This window comes from Acyrthosiphon pisum, chromosome X (genome assembly GCF_005508785.2).
Source record: "Acyrthosiphon pisum isolate AL4f chromosome X, pea_aphid_22Mar2018_4r6ur, whole genome shotgun sequence".
NCBI lineage: Eukaryota > Metazoa > Arthropoda > Insecta > Hemiptera > Aphididae > Acyrthosiphon > Acyrthosiphon pisum.
This window is the reverse complement of record NC_042493.1, coordinates 70,208,382-70,231,946: the sequence shown is the minus strand read 5'-3', so window position 1 is coordinate 70,231,946 and position 23,565 is coordinate 70,208,382. Positions and strand designations below refer to the sequence as shown.

At 27.3% G+C, this 23,565-nt stretch overlaps 3 protein-coding genes across 8 annotated transcripts in view; 2 read left to right on the top strand and 1 right to left on the bottom strand.

The window, feature by feature from the left end:
* Positions 1-1,630: 1,630 nt before the first annotated feature.
* Positions 1,631-13,282, top strand: LOC100167122. Its single transcript, XM_003240204.4, has 10 exons — positions 1,631-2,386; positions 3,109-3,341; positions 3,416-3,518; positions 4,638-4,814; positions 6,077-6,236; positions 6,788-9,317; positions 10,008-10,138; positions 10,207-10,314; positions 11,717-11,791; positions 12,006-13,282. Exons 1-10 carry the CDS (start codon positions 1,703-1,705, stop codon positions 12,215-12,217), a joined length of 4,413 nt encoding a protein of 1,470 aa, XP_003240252.1. The 5' UTR covers positions 1,631-1,702; the 3' UTR covers positions 12,218-13,282.
* Positions 13,283-16,551: 3,269 nt separating this feature from the next.
* Positions 16,552-19,963, bottom strand: LOC100169173 (E3 ubiquitin-protein ligase RNF8). 5 transcript variants are annotated; one of them, XM_008181418.3, is made up of 7 exons: positions 19,550-19,962; positions 19,408-19,484; positions 18,449-18,471; positions 18,162-18,378; positions 17,846-18,089; positions 17,071-17,287; positions 16,553-17,002 (listed from the first exon to the last, which is right to left on the bottom strand). In XM_008181418.3, exons 4-7 carry the CDS (start codon positions 18,344-18,346, stop codon positions 16,668-16,670), a joined length of 981 nt encoding a protein of 326 aa, XP_008179640.1. In that variant the 5' UTR covers positions 18,347-18,378; positions 18,449-18,471; positions 19,408-19,484; positions 19,550-19,962; the 3' UTR covers positions 16,553-16,667. The 5 variants fall into 5 exon arrangements, with proteins under 5 accessions (XP_001946078.2, XP_008179640.1, XP_029344721.1 ...); XM_029488861.1 differs by having other exon boundaries at positions 19,569-19,962; XM_003240203.4 differs by having other exon boundaries at positions 19,408-19,962.
* A 193-nt stretch (positions 19,964-20,156) lies between these two features.
* The window catches only part of LOC100160306 (acidic fibroblast growth factor intracellular-binding protein), a 15,376-nt gene continuing 11,967 nt past the window's right edge, over positions 20,157-23,565 (top strand). Inside the window, exon 1 of one of the 2 annotated variants that reach the window (XM_029488864.1) lies at positions 20,157-20,212. The gene's annotated coding sequence lies outside the window, so the exon portion shown is untranslated. Of the gene's footprint in view, positions 20,213-20,232; positions 20,256-23,565 lie in introns of those variants that run through there. The other variant, XM_029488865.1, reaches the window with a different exon arrangement.

Below are 23,565 nucleotides of genomic sequence, written 5' to 3'. Positions count from 1 at the left end.
AGGTTAAAAAAATATTTGAATCTACATCATCGCATTTCATAGTAAAATATTTTAAATCTATCTTGAATATTCCATTATAATTGTTAAATACTAAAAAATACTTTTTCTTTAAAATAATAAAATAGTATACTTACAATCTGTAATATTTGATATACAATAAGTAAATTTGATAACAATGATTAATAAAAACATGAAAATCAGGTGAAGAGGGAAAAATTTGTGAATAAAAATAAAAAAACTTAAATTATCAATTTTACTTTTATTTAATATCAATTTAGTGTTTAGTTTCTTGATAATTTTTATAAAAATGTTTCCATAAATAATATCAACCTTACATAAATTATTTTAAACATTCATTTTTTTTATGTCATTAATATTATACAATTCTTATATAATTGTTAGTTCATATTATGTATTTTAAATATCGGATATTTTTTTTTTAAATTATTTTTTTTATATATAAACAAACTAAAATTTAAAAAAAAATCTTATACATTTATGCTCTTTATAAACTGTCATGTTATGTTAAGTTTGCTTGACAAATTTTTTTAGCATTTCTGTAAAAGCATTGATAAATATTATGAAAGTATTTTGTGATTAGCATACAATATTTTTGATTTAAATTTATATTTTTTCAAAGACACATAATAAAAAAATTGTTATTTATTATCACTCATGTATTTTTAAGTGACTTGACTATGATATATTTTTCTTGTACTTACATAATAAAAGAAGATATTGCGATCTTAAATTTGAAAATTTTTATGGTTTAGTATTTGAAACATTCAGTTCTAAAAATTAAATAGAAAAGTAAACCATATTACAAATTTAATTTTCTTTTTCATATTATATCAATTATCTTCCAGTCTTAGATTGTGAGCGGAGCGATGAAGCTAGTGGTTTACAATGGTGTTTATTATTATTATTTTTATATATCTTGTTTCCAAAATTTCTACCAGAAGGAGTGCTTCGATTTCAACATATAGTACATTATCTTTTAGCAAATAAGATCAAGATGGTAGGATCAATATGGAGAGGTCATATTTCAATTTTATCAATAATTATTTAATGCCACGGGAAAAACCACCGAGAAATTGTGAAAAACTGCTAAAAATGGGATTTTAATTTCTAATGCTTTGTGTATCACCATAGAAACAAATAAAAAATAATTATATTATAATATTGATTCAACTTACATGATATAATGAATAATAGCAGTTTAAAATATCCAGACTAACAAACCGTCTTCGCTCAGAATCGTTCTTCTTATACAATGATATTATAACATTGAATTCAAGTTTAATACAATCCATTATACAATAACCCACTTTTTAAATGTTACTTTATTAGTTTAAATAACTAAGTTACATTAATTCAAAATTACATTAAGAGACAAAATTCGATTTTATTTTGTCTCATAGTATAAACTTATGCTGTTTCAACATCAAACAGTCAAAATAAATTGTGTGAGGCACATGTTGTATTAAATTAGTTCATTTTGCATCATAAAGAAAAAAATAATACATGAAAATTAAAATTAATTTTCTTAAATTGAGCAACTTATTTTAAGAAATTTTTTTTTTATAATTTTATCTTAAATAAAAGTGTAATATAATATACAATATTAACATACAATTTTCTTGTGTTACATTACAGATATTTACATAGTTTTGAGGATTTTTATCGAAAGCTCGGATGTACTATGTTGAGTCATCCAAGAGGAGTTAGATCGCGCAGCAGATTTAGTCGCAGCATTATTAGGGATGTTGATAAGGCGTTGCCTAGCACCTCATCTGTGGCTGATAAAAATAAATGTGCAAAAAATGAATTGAATGATAAAAAAAATAAGGATTCTTCTGTAACAAAAAAAACAGCCAAAGCTATTAAAGCTGAAGAAAAACTTTTAAAGAATAATGAAGAAGCTTCAAAGAAAGGTGATAAAAAAAAAGAAGATATTGCTAATAGTACACCACGTAATAAACAATCAGTGAAATGGGATCCTGAAATAACAGAAACAAAAGATCCGGTTAGAAATTCTAAAACTAAAAAAGAAATGAAAGAAATTTTAAAAAAAGAGATAAAAAAAGAGATAGATTCTGATACAGTTGATGATAATCAAATTATTGAAGAGAAAAAAGGAGAGAAAAAAAAATATACAAGAAATTTATTTGGAAAATCAGTGCGAAAAACTACTAAAAAAGAAAAAGTTGTTAAAGTAAAATCTGCAAATACGGGTTTACCAGGTATGAGAAAAATGAGAGCTATCAAAGAACAAATTAAAACATTTGTTAAAGAAAATACTCCATTCAAAAAGTCTAAAAGAGGAGCTTCTAATACCCAGCAAGATGCTTCAAATAAAGGAAAACCCGATGAAGAAGTACCAAAAGTAAAATTTGTTTAATATACAATATTATGCTTTTTATTACTTAATTTAATCAGTTTAAATCTGTATTTGTCTATGCAGTAAAAATAATATATTTTATCATTTTCATCATTTTAAATTTGGGTTTTAACAGTGATGACTTATTAGACTTACCAGGGGTATGAAACTCCGTGAATTGGCCAAATCTGCCGATTGTGGCCTTGAACACGGTTTCCAGGGGGGTGTGGCAAACGTGAATTAGGGAATGGTAAAAAAGCCAACTCCGCGTAGCGTATCCTGCCTATGTTACGAGAAACGTTTACATAATACGGGAGACCTTTGGTCTAATATCATGTTGGTGCGCGGAAACATTTCCATGTTTTTCGGTGGTTCATAGGGAAACAAAACCCCAATCAGCTGATCGAGTTTCGCTTCTATATTGATCTATGGACTTACGTTGAATGTACTTATTTTATTTATTTATTGAATTACACAAAAGAAAAAATAACAACACTTGGTATTTTTCTAAAATTGCAATTACAATTAACTTAAATTTATGAAAGAAGATTAATGATGTACTCTATTGCATTTTATAATTAAATATATAATTTAATTTTAATAGTTGCTAGATATTTTTGGTATAGTTGATAAATGTAGTTTGGTTTTGAAAATAAAATCTTAACATATCTATTTATTATTAATAAAATATGTTCTAAAAAATTAATATATTTTTTTTATTATTTTAGCTTACACGATCAAAAACCAAAGAAGATTTACCTACTAAATCAAGGAGAGTATCAGTATTAAGTGATCTGGCTGACAGTTCTTCTATTGTCCAACTTACACAGTCTGGAGTTCTCGTAGAAAATCTAATTAAAATTAAAAAGGAGGAAGGATCTGAAAAGAAGAAAACTGTAAGAAAGAAAAAGGATGATAAAGAGGAGAAAGCGTCTTCAAATGATATAACTCCTACACCTGTGTATGTTTATAAACTATAATATAATATAAATCAGTTCTATGTATTTCATATTATTTCATATTTTGTTAATTTAGTAATATTGAAAATGTACCATTTGATAAAGACTCACCAGTGGTTGTTGGAGATAATTTAGTAGTATATTATGGAGATAAACAAGCAACAACTTATGATGCAAAAGTAAGTTATTTAAATACAAAAAAAGTTATATTTTTTGTTCTTTTAATTTAATTTGAATTTATCTGACTTAAATTATATTGTGTAATACACTAAATTACAATTAAGCCAAAGAAATAAATATTATTTTTAATCATTATAAACAATCTATGTAGGTAAACAAACTAATTACTTATTGATCATAAGTTATTAACTTATATTTAGGTAACTTATTAATATTATGAATAAATAAAATAATAAAATAAATAAATTAGTGCTTTTTTAAAATGTTTAAAATCCCTTTTACAAAATAGTTATATAGTTTATTTTTGTATTAATATTGTTCTTGTTATAAACAATTATAACAAGAACAATAGTTAATTTTACGATTTGTATCTTATTCAAATATTAATTTTCTGTATTTTAGTTATCTCAAGACTTATCTCTTTGTATCAACTTTATCATGTTTGTCACACTCTCATCAGCTTTAATCTTAAATAATTTTTTTTGTATTATGTTAAATTTGAGTTTAATTATCATCCCATAATCTCGGGGTAGGACTGGGCCTGTAAAAGCCAACTGACCTATAGTTATAGAATTTCCAAAATTTAGGAAAATTCAGAGGAGCAATATTAGTATATTTTGTCAAACACAGTTGTGATCTGTACGTTGTGGCCTGTAGAAAGTAATAAATTATTAAATGTATATCCATAGCTCTTATTTATAAATTAGTTCTATAATAATAATATCTTTTTCAAGATTTAAATTTAAAACAGCACCTGTTATTAATATTTTCATCATAAATAATAATTCATAATTCAGACTGTAAATACATTATACCAACAATTTAATATATTATCAAGGATTATCGATTTATAGTATACTATTATTAAAATCAGAAATTACAGTTGAGGATAATAAAGAATTAAGATGTGTTTTCTCTTAATTATGGCCTGATGGAGTTTATTAATGAAAAGTCCCGTGTCCCCTTAGTACAAGATTCTTCTATCTTACAGGACAATGGGCCAGCTGCCCTGCATAACCTAAATACTTTGATATGTAATATGTTAAGATTTGTATTATTTAAATTATTATTTATTATTATTTAAATAATCAAATTACATAAATACTATACATTTTTAGGTTATTAATGTGTGTGATATTGAAGGAGTAATGAAATATTACGTACATTATAAAGGATGGAATTCACGTTATGATGAATGGATAGATGTAATGCGTATTGCTTATAAAACTAAGGATCCAGAACCAGGACCTGAAGTAGATAATGATGCGGATTCTTCAAAAAGTAGTCCTCCAGAAGTATGTATAATAGTTGTAAAAAGATTGGATAGAAAATGGTTATTATAAAATAATTTTCGTTAACTAACATTTTTAGATTTTGTTTTAAATATTAAAGAGTTTTAATAAGATTATTATTTTTAAATTACAATTTAATAGTTGTTTATAATATATTTTAATTAATATATTAAATATTAGGTTTTTGTAAATATTAGTTGTTTAGAATTATATAATCTAAACATTTTGTATCATACATTGATAATATTTATAACTTCACTCATTTTGAACAATGATAATATTGATGTCAAAATTTGTAAAATATTATTTGTTCATTTAATTATTTTTTATTAAATAATTTAATGAAAATAATTTTTTATATAATTTTACAATATCGTTATGCTTTTGAAATTGTGTACACCCTATTAAATAATATAAATCAATAAAATTCAAATGCAGCATTCATTCAAAATACTATATGAACTATTCTGCTATTAAATAATACTTTTTTAATACAATTTACAAATATTTTATTATAATTTATGATTAATCATGTTTACAATGGATATTCATAAAAAAAAAAATACTATAAAATGTTTATTTTTGTAAAAACAAATTATCATAATTAAATACATTTATAAATATTATTATGCTGATGCATATTACATAATTTACAAGACAATCCATATTCTTGATAGATTGTCCATTAAACAGTTTGCCAATGCATTTTTTTTTTTTTATTCCTATAAAATAGTATATACATATTATATTAAATGTTTGAGATGATTAAAGTACCTATTGAAAATAATTACCTAGAGTTTAATAATGTATGGTATAATATTTTAAACAATGAGTATACTCTGTCTCAAAAGAGAATTATCAGTTGGCCAACCAATTTTTGTCAGTGCTGCGCATTTACCACAAACGACTTGGTGTTAGTCCAGTGTTTTAGACTTAATCACGTGGTTCTCAATTACGATGAGCAAAAAGTGGTTTTTCTCTTTTGAGACGTAGTATATATTTTATTTACTTTATTTAGCGTATTATTAAAATTTCATCCAATTATGATCTTTTTTTTTTGTAAATAAATATTTTTTCAAAAAAAAACAATGATATTACTATCAATATTTATTTCTATACTAGCTTAAAGTTTTAAAATTTCAATACATTTATGAAGAACATATTTTTTATAATATCATCTCCGTAGTTTTTATTATTATATTATTTATACCAGTAAGAAAAATTGCATACATCATTCCAACATCTAACAATATTAAAATTTTTAGCAAAAAAATGTGGATTCAAAAAAGGTACCATCAACAAGTAGCAGAACCAGAAGGTCAGTTACTCCACTCACATCAAATTCAAATATAAAAAAATCACCTTTCAGCAGTGCTCGACCTACTAGAACATGTACTTTGACCGATCGTCCATTATTCAATATTGGTATGTAAAATATTATTGCTAATTTATATTTATTGAAATTCATAGATAGACAGTATATGTACCTAGAAAAAATTAAATTGTGATTTATTGTAAAATTATTAAACTTAAATGTAAATGTAATTTGTTTTTACTTTGTAATCTTATAATATAATTTAGTACATCAATTAAAAATAAGTATAATTAATGATAATAAAAAGATATTTAAAAATAATATCAATCCACTAAATAATTTATAAAACAAAAATTCTATTAAATTAAATATGTTATCAATTGTAATAGATTTCTAATACAAATTTGAATAAATGTATGTTCAAACAAAAACTCTGGCAAAAATCTCAAATAAAGTTTGGGAATTCATGCATAAAAACCTATTTAATTTTTCAATATTTTTACTTTATAGTTATAAATTATAATATATATTGATTGTATTCAGCATAAGACTGAAACTTATGTTTAATATAATCAAAAAATAGATATAATGATTAAAAACAAATATTAGGAAAAAAAACTGCATTTTTAGTAATATAATAATATAATGTATTATTTCGTAGATAATTCTGATTCCGATGGAGAATACACAGTAAGTGTGGGATCATCCAAACAATACAATAAGAAAAAAGTCATAAAATCTGAACCTGGTGTTGTTATAAAAACTGAGCCATTAGATACTGATAATCAGAAAAAAACGCTTTATCCTAAGACATATCCTAGTAAAGAAGTACTTATGCAGCGAAGTGCACCAAGAAAATCAAAGGCATGTGTGATTAAAGTTCATGCCAATAAATCTGAAGAAGTTGAAGTTAGTGAAAAAGTTACTCTTAAACCGCCGTTTGATTTTAATTTTGTGATGCCACCACCAAGTGATAGTATAAAACCAAATGCAGATGATGAAATTGTAGAAACACATAGTGAAAGTAAAATAGACAATACTATGCAAATTGAGCCAAAAGTTGCTCCAAATCATTATTTGTCACCTAAAGAAAAATCTGAAAGAAATGATCTAGAACATATCACAGAATCTACAAAATGTGGGAATGGAGAAGTCAGAATTAAATCCGAGCCTTTACCAATTCCAACAAAGTCAGAAATTTCTAGTATCATTTATTACTCATCGTCCTCTGAAGATGAAGAACAAAATCAATTAAAAAAAGTAACTGATGTCATCTCTTCTTCATTAGATGATAAATCTGATGAATCTAAAATATCTGGTACCGATTTTGATCTTAACAAAATAAGATCAGAAATGAAGGGGCTAATGCCAACTTCAACCAATAGTAATAATGATATTATTCAAAATACAGAACCATTCATATTGGATCAACAAATAGAAATAGAAGTTCCAAAAATTAATGAACCAGTTACAGATGTTTATGAATTTAAAGAATCTGAATCGTGTAATTTTGATACTATTTCTTCTGTCACTGAAGACAAATTTTGTAGATCTATCAGACATGATTCGCCAAAATTACTTAACTTAGAAAAATCTGATGAGCTACCAAGAGTCATTGATTCTCCAGCACTAGAGGAAGTAGTTGAACAAAATGGGTCCATGATACCATTTGTGCCTAACAGCAATAGCATTTATTCATTTGATAATAATGTTGAAATGAAAGTTAATGAAAATTTGAACATTATAAATGAAATCGAAAATCCAATTATGAGAAATCAATCTGACAATGAGTCTAATGAATCACAAAACTTAATGATAAGTGATGTTACGGTAGATACGCCAAGTACAAAAGAAATTGAGCAACATTTTCAGGATGAATCTGTTTCCGATTTAAAAGATGAAGTTTTGGATTTGTGCATGAAACCACCTGAATCACCACCTACCAACATTTTTAGCATGCCAGAGCAAAATGAACTCAATGGTATGGTCATTGAAGAAGATGATGATGATGAAGATGATGATGAATCAAAATTGGTAATAGCTGAAAATGATAAAATAGAAACTGATTATCAAATGGATTCTGATCTTGTGGTTATTAGCGAAGAACATAATTCTTCCAATGGACAAATTGATGAAAATATAGATACACATTCCCTGCCACCACTACCACCAAGTGTACACACTAATATTGAATTAGAGTGCAAAAGTTCATCTCAAGTAAAAAGAGATATAAGTATACCAAAAGATACAGATGATGAAAGTACTACATCTTGTAATGAAAGCATTCAAAATGCTCTTATTCAAAGTTTCCAAATGTATTCACATTTTGAAAACCATTCGAGTCAAAATAGACTTTATATGGATAATATTGATGAAAATACAAAATCTGGTTTTGAATTTGATTCAAATTCAAGATCGCCTACAGATGAAGATAGAGAAATCATTGAAACCGGAACTAAGCTTTCCATTAATGTACCTTCGATTAATGATAAGCCTAAAATATGTGATTTTGAAGTTGAAAATGTTAAAGTAAAAATTGAGAAAGAAAAAACTATGGTGCTACCAGAATTACAATGTAGAGAAGAAATAGTAGATGAAGATACTCTCAATAACGCTTTAGTTATAGAGTACAATCGTAAAGCTGCAGAATATGACATTCATAAGCCTAGTACTAGTAAAGGTTTCTTTGATTCGATAAATCAACCAGGAACGAGCAAAGATAGTTTCTATGAAACTGACACTAGTAGTGACACAAAAAATAGTTTCTTTGAAGCTAGTCAAACAGTCAAAAATGTCATTTTTGATACAAACGTCCCAGGAAAAAGTAGTTTATTTGATCCCAATATTCCTAGTTGTAGTAGCAAAGATTTCTATGATCAAAATATTCCAAGTACTAGCAAAAGCAGTTTTTATGAAAACTCTTTGCCTAGTACTAGCAAAAGTTTTTATAATCCTGAATCTGATGTAAATAGTGTTCTATTTTGTGAAGAAACCATACCAGGCAGTCCAACTGGCACATCAGAAGAACAATATGATCAAGAAGAAAGAAAAAAAGCTCTTCAAGCACTTTATGAAGAGAGAGAAGCAGCTTCAGCTATGTATGCTATGAATCAATCTTTTCGTAGACCAATGATTACATTGATGGGTGCTACGGAAGAAGAAATGGAAGAATATACTAATATTCTACAAAAGTAATTTATTGTATTAGTAGAATATAATATAGATTTAAGATGACTTCATAATCTCATAATGTTTGCCAGTGGCGTAGTCAAGATTATGCAATGGTGGGAGGGGGATTAAGTATAAATTAAACCAAGTTTTTTACAGTTTTCATATATAAATAATACATTTATTAGGGTGGAAATATCAATGGTGGGGGGGGGGGTCAAACACCCAAAACCCCTTCTGGCTATGCCACTAATGTTTGCTCTGTATTACAATTGGATATCATGGCAGATTTGTGTTCAGTGATTACAATTTTATGTTGTTTGCTTCAATATATTTGGTGTAAAGGTAACATTATCTGTGTTTTCTCGTTGATGCTTGTGAGCATGTAACTTGTGTAAATGCGTGCATGGTAAGTGATCATTAGTGTGAGTATTTGAAAGAAATAGCAGATCGCTCCTGCACCATTGTACATATTATCAATAACGCATTGTACAATATTGATTATTTTCTTTTTCTTTTTAAAGAAATATTGATCAAAACAATTCAAAAATACTAGAGCATACCTACTAACTTATGATAGATTTTACATATTTTATTAGTTAAATTTAATATTTCATTATTAAGACTGGGGGTTCCTGTTTATTTTCATATTATATTAATTGTAATGTATTGTAATTTCATTATTAACATTTTCATTTTATCACAAATTATAGAGATGGTGCTCTACTTGATCAAAGACATTTACAGTTCTTAGCTGAGATTTCTAGTAGGAATCTTGGTATAAATATAAATGAACCATCAGTTACGGAATCACTTGAAAGAGAACCAGAGACAATAGTTGAGAGTAAGTAGTAGTATTTAAAACGATATATTTCAAAAAATGTATAATATTAATATTGAATGTACTCATAGAAATAGTTAAACCACCAGAAAAACTACAATCCAAGCGCAGAATTAGCAGTCATGAACAACCATCAAAACGCTGTAAATTGTCTACTACTACTGCTCCTACACCTTCAGGTAGTTTTCAAAATTAGTCTTTTTAGTTAAACTTTGGTGATGCACGCAGGCTAATAATTTACTCCAGTCTAATTTTAATATGCTAATTATTTTTGTAGATTTTCCATATTCTATTAGGTATCTTTTAGTAATATTATTGTACTATTACTAAAATGTAAAAATATAATATTCCGTCAAATGCTACAACTTAGGACAGTTTTGAACTTTAAGCTTGCATAACTTCTGAACTAGGATATCCAAAATCTTGATTTTGGTGTCAAAAGTTTACTCTTGAATTGTTCTTTGACACCTTAATGGTTTTAAAAATTTTAGTTTTACCTTAGTACATTTTTTTATTTTTGTCCCAAGTTGTACCCAGGGTGCTACAACTTGGACCAGTCTACTAAAAATGCTTAAAAATCATGTTTCCAATACCAATTCCAACTTGGGACAAATATGAACTTTTTAAAAATGTTGTTCTGTAGTATTTAGAAAAAAAAATTCAAAAATGTTTAATTTTAACAAAGTATGTGAATAATTATAAAAAAAACATCAATATATTTTAACATAGGTGACTGACTTTTCCTGGGTCATCAGTAAAATTTATCTCCTCATAATTCAATATTGCCTCTGGGTTTGACATCTTTCAAAGTGATCAACAGTAATTATTAATTATATTAATAAAATGATGTCGCAAGTTGTGTTACATGTATCATAAGCTACAATGTTTAAAAATTAATCAAACTGAATTTCGATTTTTTAACTTTAAACTACACATATTTATCTTTGAAAAATAAAGAATACAAATTTGTGATTTAAAGCATAGTTAATGACTTACAGATAAAATGTTTGAGGACTATTTACTATTTAGAAATAGTGTAAACCGTGGTGACGGTTCTCTGTCGTTATTATTTTTGTCTTGGGCTGTATTATCACATTGAGTCCATAGATAATCTTGTGTAGATAATGATTAAAAAAAAAGTAGATTATCTCAAATACAGTACAGCCACGGCGAATAAACCTAAAATTAATTTTCCTGTCCCAAGTTGTAGCATTTGACCGTATTTCTTATAAAATTTAAAATAAATAAATTTGTTCATACATTGATTAAATATACTTAAAATATTATTAGTATATTATTTCATCTATAGTATGTAATAATGAATAAATTATACTTTAATATAGAGTAAAAAAAAAATATTTTATTATTTTTAATATGGTAATTACTTTACATTTGGTAATCATTAAAATTGTATTAAAAATTCCCCTCACACGCCATTAAAGGTACAGTTTTAACAGCTGTTAATTGAAATATTTGTTCGCTATTATTTATTGTAAATGTTATTAAAATATTTCTGTAGTATTTATGTAATACTATAATTAAATATAAATATATAATATCTATCTATTAAAAAATTTATAGTATCTCATGTTGAAAAATCAGATGAAGAAAAAATACCAATACCTCTAAAAGATGGCAAACCATTGGTCGTATACAGTAAGTAAAGTTACACTTTTTGTATTTGTATAATAATTTATGATAATGTGTTGGAATAATTATATTATTATCATTGATAAAAATGTATATTAGATTAGGTAATATAATGTATAAATGTATTGCATGTATAGTATAATTGTATATTTCTAACACATAATATATATTATAATAATTACAATCTTTCATTACATCAACATACATTTTAACATTTTAGCTCCAGATATGGATTCGGCTCAAAGGCAAGCTGTTATAATAGCCAAAATGAATGATCTACGAAAAGAATATAGTACTGTAAAAGGTCGTTTAACTGTGATTGATCGAAGAAAGAAAAAAATTAAAAAGCGAAAAAGGGAGCAGGCCAAAGCTGCTAGCCTGAACCAAAACAAACATTCACAAATAGCTAGTGGTGCTAGCACATCTAAATAAAATTTTATTTAGTTAATTCACCTATTAGAACTTAAGTATAGATATATATGTTAACTATTTGATATTATGTTATTGAAAATGTAATTCCAATAATAATATTATATACTTCATTGTATTTATTTTGTTTTTAAACCTTTCATAGAAAGATAACTTATTTTTTACTCAGTAGAAAAGACATGTTTTATGACAGCATATTAAAATTTAAAATTGTACCCTATTTAATGTTACCTATTTAGTCTTAGTTCAAAGTGTCTTGTGGTTAGCACTTAGTAAACAAAATTATTTATTTCAATACATTTTTATATTTAAAATATGATTTGAGTTTATTTAACAGTCATTTGAGTTTTTTTCATTATGTTTATAATTTGTGAGCGTGCAAAGGAAAATTGTGCCTTATGAAGATCTTACTAGTATGTAAATACTAAATAGTATTTACACACCTATTTTGTTATTAAAATTAAGTGTTTTTCTATTATTAAACTATTTAATTATTTTTTATTCAATAAGATATTTGATTGTACTCTAGCTCTAGTTATAATGCCATCATGCCCTAATTTATTCAAAAACCATAAATTAGTACCATATTATGTTCTTATATTTACTGAACATTATGAAATTATTTAAACTTTAATGTATTATTATTATATAGATGGTTCTTAAAAATGTTGTTTATGTAGGTAACTTATAAATTATACAATCATTAATGTCGAAACTAAGTTTTGTGTTTATTAGAAAATAATTTGTAAGAATAATTTAAAAGTATTTTTATGTAAGAAAAATGTGGAATTCAATATTTATTTATAATCTTATTTGTGAATGGGCATATAGGGTGGAATAGGATGGAAAGTCAACCTAACAAACAAATAACAATTTTTAAAAAAAGTCCATTTATGTATACAATTATTATTATTGATATTAGACATAATTATATAGTAATTATATTATTTAATATTTGTGATAATAATGTACTCTAATTTAATGTTACATCCTCTAGCCATAGATGCTTTATGAGCTGATAGCCGTGGACAGATTATAATAAAAATAAAACAACTTCGATTCCACCAATTTTCAATGTTTATTTGTAATCCATTAATCCATCCAGGTTATTAACTAAAAATTACATTTGAAAAAATATTGTTTTTTAGATATTCTAACGAATTAATATAGAAAACATATCTACACGTTTAAACTATTGGAAATAATATTTTGTCACGCCTGAACCGAAAGTTTAGTTTTCTATGACGGTTATGCCTTATATTACCACATATCACTGATCATTTTTAAGTATAATTTGAATCAATAATTCATAATATAATTTTCTCATCTGCTGTAACTGACCAATTGCACACTTATGTCCAATAGTGACTTGCTCATTTGCTTATGCGTGAAAATTTCATTATTTTGTTATGCTTTGTTTTTGCAACTTAGATTAAAAACTTGGTTGTGGTCGAGTATGGGACTTGTAATAAAATAGGACCTATTATAAGTCTTATAATATATTATAATTTATGCATTTTTCGTGTACATCTTTACTCTTAATATAAATAAAACCAAATCGTTTTTTCCATAAAACATTGTTTTCGTAGAATAGTCTGGTTGTTGCATAGATCCTGCATTACCTTTGCTGTGATCGATGTCCGATGAACCCAGAGGCGTGACAAAAAATAGTATGTGTGGCTCGTTTTGAGTTGTTTATAGACATTTGAAATTTGAAATAATTTTTATTTTGTTTTCGTGAATAGTTTATAAATCCCATATTTTCCTAGTTCGGTTGAACATTAAATTTCAAATTGTCGGAAATGATAGACTGTGTTGTTTTAATACTACGCATGTACTATCGTGAAAATGTGATATCATTAGGTAATGGCGGAATCTATGAAATTTCCTGATGGGTACATAATATAGGTCAGTGGTCTTCAACCTTTTTGGACCCACGATCCACTTTTTTAGGCCTACATTTTTAGCTACCCACGTAAGCTCTGTATAAAAACAAAAAAAAAAACTAAAATTGCTCAATGCTTTGTATAGTAGTACTACCTATTATAACTGAATAAATAAAAATTACATTTTAGTAGGCAGAATATTTTATTATTATTACCTAATTAAATACGAATAGAATTCACATGAAAAAATATAATAAAATAAAAATACGACACAAAAAATGTAATGCGATATTTATTCTTGAGTACCTAGTTATTTTCACATACCTAATGAATTCCACCTGCTTCGTAGAATCATATCAGTATATGAAACATATACTGTGATTTGATATCCATTAGATTATTTAAAATGTATTTATATTTATTTCATCTATTAATTAAAATAAGATGTATCGCCACTCAATTTTAAAGCTTACGGGACCCAAACATGGGTCGCGGAGTGCGCGGACCCACCGGTTGAAGACCACTGATATAGGACGTAACTATGTATCATGTAGGTGAATGAGGATTTTTGGTACCTATACCTATCATGTATTACCGTGCCGGAGATACCTCGTTTTTCGCCTGATGTGCCAGTTGAAAGGGGATTGTTTTTTTCGTAACATTTATACCAATAAAATAAAATAAATATATGTAATTTCAGAAGTTTAATTTTAATTTTGTACGTGACGGATTTCCAAGAATCATAGGCGTAGTTTATCTAATGTAATATAGGTACCAATAAGATATATATACTAATAAGGAATAGGAAATATTAGGTAGGTAATAAATAATAATATACATAGACAATGGGTACCATCAACACTAGCCCAACGTTAGTCGCACCAGTGTAGGTATATTATTACAACATAGGTATGTAGTGTTGTATCTCCGTATTTTCGTTAAAATTTTCAAGAACAAAAAACGTTGTTTCATATACATTTTTTATTAATTTTATTAAAATAAATTAATATTTCATACAATGACATAAAAATGAAAACTGTTACAAAAAGTCACAAAATATATTCCCTTATACAATAAATGGACAGGTCATATTTAAAAAAAAAAATAGGAGTGTGTAAGAGTTTTATTTAAATGTATAGGTGTATTATGAATAATACCTCCCTTTTATCTTTGTTTAATTTATTTTTAATATTATTATAACATTTTTAACAATATTTGTAAAAGGTATAATGACTAATGAGTAGGTACCAATGATTGAAATTTGAAATTGAATGTAAAATTAATATTATGTAATATATTTTATTAAAGATGTAAAAAAAAAGTGCGGTCGTTTTGACCATGGCACTATTGCTGGTGGGTTAAGAACTTAAGAATGATACTTTTACTAAATTAAAATAGGTAGATAATTATTTTGAAAAATTTTGAAATAATAAATTAATGAAAGAATATAAGACACACATTTTAATTTAAGTAAATACACGTATATATAAGAATATAGTTATAGGTTTACTAATATATTTTTATGTAAGAGTTAAAATTAATATTATAAAAAGCTTTTATAGGTAGTCCATATAGCTGGTTGATTTGATTAAAATGTTATTACTATTACTAATGTTTCTCTATACATAAATGTTATAATTTATTTAGTTAAACGAAACAAACAACACATTTTTAACAAGCTAAAACAATTATCACTGACATTGTTTTCAGCAAGCTATTCTTTTTTGGTCACGCATAAAGCTTGTCCTGGCAGATCTAATGGCAAGTAGGTAGGTACATCATTATTTTTATAGATATTTAAGACTAAAATAATACTGGCTATAATGGCTGAAGTTGTTTGTCTTTTGAAAGTCATTATTCGCTTTAACGAATGTCTCCCGTATTTTAATGTATTAATAACAATTTATTAAGGTTCCGCTTCTAATAATTAAATATAATTAATTAAATAGGTAGGTAGTATTAAAACTTATCGTATGGTAAAGAAAAATTGACTAACACAGGTATCTCTTAACAATACATAATATAATATATCTACCAGCTAATGAATACTTACATAATAAATAGGTAATTAATAAATGCCTTATTATTTAAAAAAACATCAAATACCTACCATATAAGTAATATGAATTAACAATGTAGTTATCTCTTTCAAATTTCAATGCATATATTATATTATAATTCATAACATTAGAACTGCTTATAAACATAGGTTTTTTAGGTTTTTAACACTGATCCCCTCCCCCCCTCTTAAAATTAGGATCTTTATATTTTCCATATATTAATGTATTATTCTTATATATTATGATTTATGAATATAGTATATAGATTATAGAAATATAGTTATAAATTATAATACTAAGTTTGTAGGTACTTAAATTATTTACACTCAAATATTTATTATATAATATTATTTAAATATTTATAGACGCGCTATTGTACTAATATATTACCTAAATTTTATTATTTATTCTTTTAATGTGCAGGTACCTATAAATAATTCTTAATAATAAAATAAAACAATAATTGTTAATGATCATAATTATTATGAAAATATTAAATGGCTCAATTTAGTGCCGAGCGGAAGAGTTATGTGGCCGAGTTCCGGATCTACTTGATGGTTGTTCTTCGTTTCCAACAATATAACTCATTAGAGGGTTTACACCTCTAGTGTTTACAACTGTATCATGTAAATTCCTTCTGAACATTTCCGATTCCTCGATAATAACGTCTTCATCAATATCATCGTCGCCGCCGTCGTCGTCGTCGTCGTCGTCGTCCATCGGGAAGAATCGTGGTGTGTCATCGTCCATCGTATCATCCAAACCCAATAATGCGACAAGATCTATACCGTTCGATTCAAGATCAAAACCTCTGAATGCTCTATTCGGTCGTGGTTTTTCAACTGAAATATAAATATTATTTTTTTAGTTATTATTGAGCAGTTTAAATTAAGTACGGCTAGGTATTTACGTTTCATCTTATTATTGCGGTCTTTTATAGCTACTCCACGCTTATGTTTAACTTCCTTTGGCAACTGTTCAACGATCTTCTCTATGAAGCTATCCAAAGTCAAACAATATGATTTTGATTTAATATGCACACGACAAATTGGACATTTTTTGTTACGCTTGGTCCAAACATGAATGCACGATTCACAAAATGTGTGTGAACAATTAAGCACTGTTGGCTAAAAATTAAAATACAATAATATTATTTTTGATTTAAGGACAGTTTTAACTTTTAAATGTATCATTTTGTGATATTGACATACGTTTGTATTGTATATAAAAACTTTTTCCTAACTTCTACTGTAGCTGCGGCGTACATGATATATAACATTTATACATATTTTTAAATATAAAATCCAATTTTCCAAAATATTTCTTTTTATTGAAAAGTATGTACTTACATGTAATAATTACGTATTTATTGTTTTGTATAGATAGTTTTTCATTGTCAGTTTCATACAAACAAAATTCCAAATAAATACCTAACTAAGGTAATACTTATTAATACCTAGTTATATATTCACTAGCTGTTCAGTTTCCAATAGTGTTACGGAAATCAAACTTCAATCAAACCTAGGTACTGTTGAATACATACATTGCTGATACTGCAGTGATACCTATAAGCAGTAGGTACACTACGGCTACCTACTCTACCTAACTCCTGAATATATATTTATCGTAAAATTAAATACAACTTATTAAATAATTGTTGATAGTAAATAATAATAGTATAGTACCTTAATAAATATTTCAAAACAAACATTGCACTGTAAATCATTGTCAATAGCACTCCGTATAATATCATTCCATGCAGAATTATCATTTTCAGTACTTTCTTTTTTCTTTTTTTGATGAAGTGCATGCAATTTACTTGCAGTCTCTTTTACGCTTTTGCCATTTCCTGATTTCATTGCCACAGAAAGTTCGGCCGCCGCTTTTTCTATTTCTATTCCAGAATCGTCAGACTGTTTTAATATTGGTCTAAATTAATAAAATATTATAAATATTAAAATAACATCAATAAACAACTTAATTATAATTAAAAGAACATACTGCATAGAGGCTTCAAGAAGAAGTTGCAGTCCTTTTGGTTGCTCTTGCATAGATTTTCCACTAGTACTGGCGCTGGCATTAGTACTGGTACTGGAACTGGCACTGGTACTAGTACTGGCACTGGAACTGGCACTGGTACTGGAACTGGCACTGGTACTGGTACTAGTATTAGTAATTGGAGACATTATTGGATTTTCTTGTTCGTAATAAGCAGCCGCTAAAGGGAAAAAATTTAAAAATTAAAATTAGTTTCTATAGGTTTTTGTTATTAATAAGTTGTTACCTACCTATATAAATCAAAGTCCAAAATCTATTCAATAAACATAATTAAAATTTCAATAATAATCTCATATAGTTAGATAATATAGGTTTAGATAATATATTCTTAGCGATTACTAAATACTATAATACCTATAATTACTATAATATTTGCATATTGTTATGAACGTGATTACTGATAAAATTTTCAAAATATAATGTTAATTCTTCTTAGACTTTCAATATTTGTTGTTCTTATTGTAAGATATTTTTATAATTATTATTTAGTATTTTATAAGAAATAAATATTACTTTTATTTTCTAAGAATTTTTTTAACAATATGCGAATAATAAACAATATTTTCATTCGTGTGCTAATAACCATAATACAAAAGTAAAAAATTATTAGGTTTCATACACGATTAATACCTATTTTTTTACAATTTCCAAAGTGGAGCCAAGAAGTTGTACATGTAATAATTAATCTCCCATCAATCTATATTGTATTATTATAAATTATAATACATTATTACATTATAGGTGTGAAATAAAATATAAGGAGGGGACTTTCCTAATCATTGTTTTCCCATATAAGCATAAATAAGTTTATTCAATATTATTAAAGTAGGGCTTTATCCACCTCCCCAAATCTCAAACGCTATTTGTGCCTATATGATTACCTACATTATAACGGTAGATAGATACTTGTAGAATGTAGATTATAATAATATTAGGATGATGAGTTCTTGTGTTTTATTTTTATCCCTAAATAAATATATTGCGCCGGATTTCTTAAGAAATTGATTGTAAATTTCTTTAACTTGTGTTAAACCTATAATATGTGAATATTATTCCCACTCAGTGGCGTACTGCACGAACACACACACACTTACACGTAAAGGGGATTAACTGTTGGCTTTTTTTTCACTTGTAATGTTTACCACGTTTTGATATTAAATAATTTAATAATACAATATAATATATTTACTTGCAACTGCTGCAAGTGATAGAGCCCTCGGCGATCGGCGTGTCAAGTCGTGGGAGTTCCAACACTTACTGCCAAACCTGCAAGCGCCTCGCAAGTAAAACATGCAGATATCTGAAGACTGCATGATCGTGATACTACTTACTAGAATCTAATCGGTATACCTAATAATATATATTATATAGTCCGGAGTCAAAGTATGGAAGTCAATCGCCGGTCGGCTGTCCGAATATTTTACAATATTAATGTTGATATTAGTATTATATTATAAGACGACAGGAAAAACGACGTTTGAAAATCCCGGTACTATACCGGCTGCGTCCGACGAATGTCCCTATTGAATGGACTCGGACGAGTGCCACAGATCCTGAGCTGACGTCCCCGTCTTTCTCTCGGCACCCCTCTTCAGTGCTACCACCATCATTCATCCCCTCCGCCGTTAACACTCCAACCCCAATGAACGTCACTTTCGTTTCGGTGGGTTTAGAGTTGAGCAGCGGGAAGAGCACTGTTCACACATGGGGTGGTGTGCGACGGGGTGTTGGTATAGCGACTGTTGTGTGGATCGGTGGGAGGACTCGGTGGATCGATCGTCGTTCGCGTCGGACGAAGGGCGCAAACGCGGCGGATAACGATCGAATCCTGAACCACCCTGCAACATAATAAATATATCTACCTACAGCATAATATAAAACTGTATAAATACGCGTATAGTTCGTAATATTATATATAAATACGCAGTTACGTTTAAAATAATATTAAAGTTACCGTCGAAGCCCGCCGTACATATATTATTATGACATATCGTGTAGGTACATACATATAGACATATATACACGAGTGTCGAGTGTGTAGGTATTATTGTAAATTAAAATCTTAATAATCAGTGTATTGCAAGCGTAACGATTTTCCCAGAGGTATATACTGGCATTTGGCAACAATATAGTGTACGAGGTGTATACACGAGAAAGTATACATCACGATCGTACAACTTTCTGTTTCACGCGCGGTGTTATTAAATAATATATTGTAATCGATGTGCAGCCTACTTGATATTAGTTAGGTACTTTGTACAGGGTGAATGATTATACGAAAGTGTAATACATCGGCTGAAATATTTTCTTGTATATAAATGTTTAAGTAATAATATGCGATTTGGTACTTAACAATTTATAATACAATTAATACATATCCGCGCGGTCGTCCATGCAATAGCTCCGCCGACGATTTCGTATGATACATATAAAATGTATAATAATAATAAGCACATAGATAGGTTGGTATTTTATATTGAACAATGTTATAGTACTTATGTATTTATGTGTGAAATTTTTACATTATGTGTAATACTAAATATTGTCTATTGTTACATTATTGTAGTTTTGTAGTATATAGGTACCTATACCTATATTAGACATTAGTAGATAACATTATGTACCAATTAATATTCATATTGTGTAGATCGTAGACGTGTAGTATTAATTATTATAGTAGAATAATATATGTAACCGTATAGGAATAGAATACCAATATAATATTAATATATACATTTACTTAGATCAGTTAGATCATATAGACCATATTCGATATTAGTTTACTATTTATTTATTTATTACAAAATATACGGGTTGCCCCTATGACATTTAAGTACAGTACAATGTATTAGAATAGTATAAAATTGAGAAATATAAAATATTATATGTAAATAACAGAATTACAATTTATTTAACAGTTATTAAGTAAGCAATTAAAACGCATATATTAAACCTAAGAGTTATTAACAGTGTTTAAGAACATTAGAACAAATTATCATCAAAAGAGGGGTCCTCATTGGCAAGTGACATAATTCGTCTTAAAGGCTCATTTTGCAGGTAATTTGTGTTGACGTTAGGAATATGGAAGGCTAATTAGGCTATTACTATGTAATAGCCTTATAGGTACCTCTACTTAAACTATTCTAAATCTAAAAACAAGAATGACCAAGTAAATAACTATATAACATTGTTTGACTACTAAGAGATATTGACGGATTCAAAAGAAATAGGTCATCTGGTACTGTATAGTGCATAATGTTACACAGCATCATTTTATAGCTGTTTATCTTGGCTTTTATTATATATAGGTAGGTTTTAATGTTGTGTAGGTACCTACTCTGCAAACTGTAGTACCTATACCGAACTTGGGATGTAAAAATATATTATGTTACTCGCATTTTGCGAACTTATACCTACGCATAGCTATTATACGCCTGTACAGTTCTGACCAATGGGGGAGTTTAAAATATAATATAATGTACTGCGTGAGACTGTACTTTTTTCGCTCGGTTTAAGTTAAAAACGAAAGTATAAAAGTGATATTTTCTTCTTAAAACACTTTTTGATATTTAACGTAAAAAAATAAAATTCTTATTTGGTATTTGGCTTAATATTTTACACGGGCTGTAAATAATGTAATTTAATATTAGATTTTATTATAAATTGGCAGGATACGAATAATTATTGTAATGTACACATTAGTGAATAATCTCTATACAAATGATTAGCCTGTATTGGCCTCCCACATATTTATAGAGACATTAATAATATAATATAGGCATTATATTATATAAACTCATGAATATAAAATGTTTTAAAAATTATAGGTATGTATAGGTAGGCAGTACTCTATAGTACTGCAGGGCTGCAGTGAGTATGGTTACGACAGTGCTTCATTTTTCCCAGACTGTTTCACTTTTACATATTTATAAATTTATAATGTACATTTTGACGAGACACAGACCAAAACATTTGAGTCATAGACTACTTGTATGGCATTGCGTTTCCACTGAATATAGCAGACGGGTTATTGATTGTATAGAGGGCTCGTCAATAATATTCAATTTAACGTATATGGTGTTGCTGTGCCTTTGCGGCGGCGCAAAAGATGCTACGAGCAGCAGTAAAATCTTGCGGACTGTAGTTGAAGTAAAATAAAAATAGGTCATTATACTTATTATATTCTAACGTTATAACAATTATTCTAAATAATTATTGTAGTTTAACGGCTTGCCGTGAACATAAATTACCTATAAAAAAAATCAGGGGTGCGTCATTTCCAGAAAGTTGAGAGAGTCTGTAAAGTGCAGACCATAGTATTTGATTTCTTGTATTTATTGCCTATATACAGGCTATAGCTAGTGGCGTATTTAGAACGCGGTCTCCGGGGGCCGCCAGGTACCACAGTATTTTAACATGACATTAAAAAAAATTTAAAAATTATTTTTTTTTTTTTAATCAAACGAAGGCTCAATAGCTCATTTTAGATTCTGAGTGAAACGATGAATGTATTGATTTTACATGATGTGTGTTTTTTTTTTTATTTTTTTTTTTATTTTGTGTCTGTGTACACGATAAGTAGTCGAAATAATGCTTCGATTTTCGACTTCAGTATCTCGTTCGATGGGAAAGTGAATATCGTTGGTGCATTGGGAGGTTAAAATTTAAATTTCCCAGTGGTTTTCAAAAGCGCCGGGAAAAACAAAAGAAAAATTAAGGAAAAACGGGAATTTTTACGCAAAATCGATTTTTCACAAAATTGAATTTGGTTTTTGGTGTAACTTTAAAAAAAATTACCGTAGATACATGAAATTTTGACTGATTGTTTATCTTAGCATCTTCTATACACCATAAAATTTTCAAAATATTTTGATGTATTTTGAGCTCTTTACGGACATTTTTATTTTCCATTTTTTTTTAGTTTTTTTTCTAAAAATATCAATAAAATTTTATTTGTTAGATAAAAAAGCTTGAAAATTTAATAGAAGGCTCCTAGTATATTGTTTCAAAGGCAGATGAAAAATATTAAAAATCGTTAGTCACAGTTTTTTTTTTTAAGCATTTAAAGTTCAAAAAATGACAAAATATGGAAAAATCACGAAAATTTACAAATTATTTCGAGTTATAAATTCATAAAAATTTTTCTTTTTAAATCTAAGATTTTAAAATGTAATACAAGATTCCTTATAGGATAATCTACCTTTACCAAAAAAAAAATGTCTATAAGAAACTCAAATTAAATTTTTATGGGCGTTTGAAATTCATATTTTTACAACATTTGATATTCACTCGATTTCTTACGTAACGATTTTCTTATTTTGTTGTAATTAAAAAACGAGTGACTGTA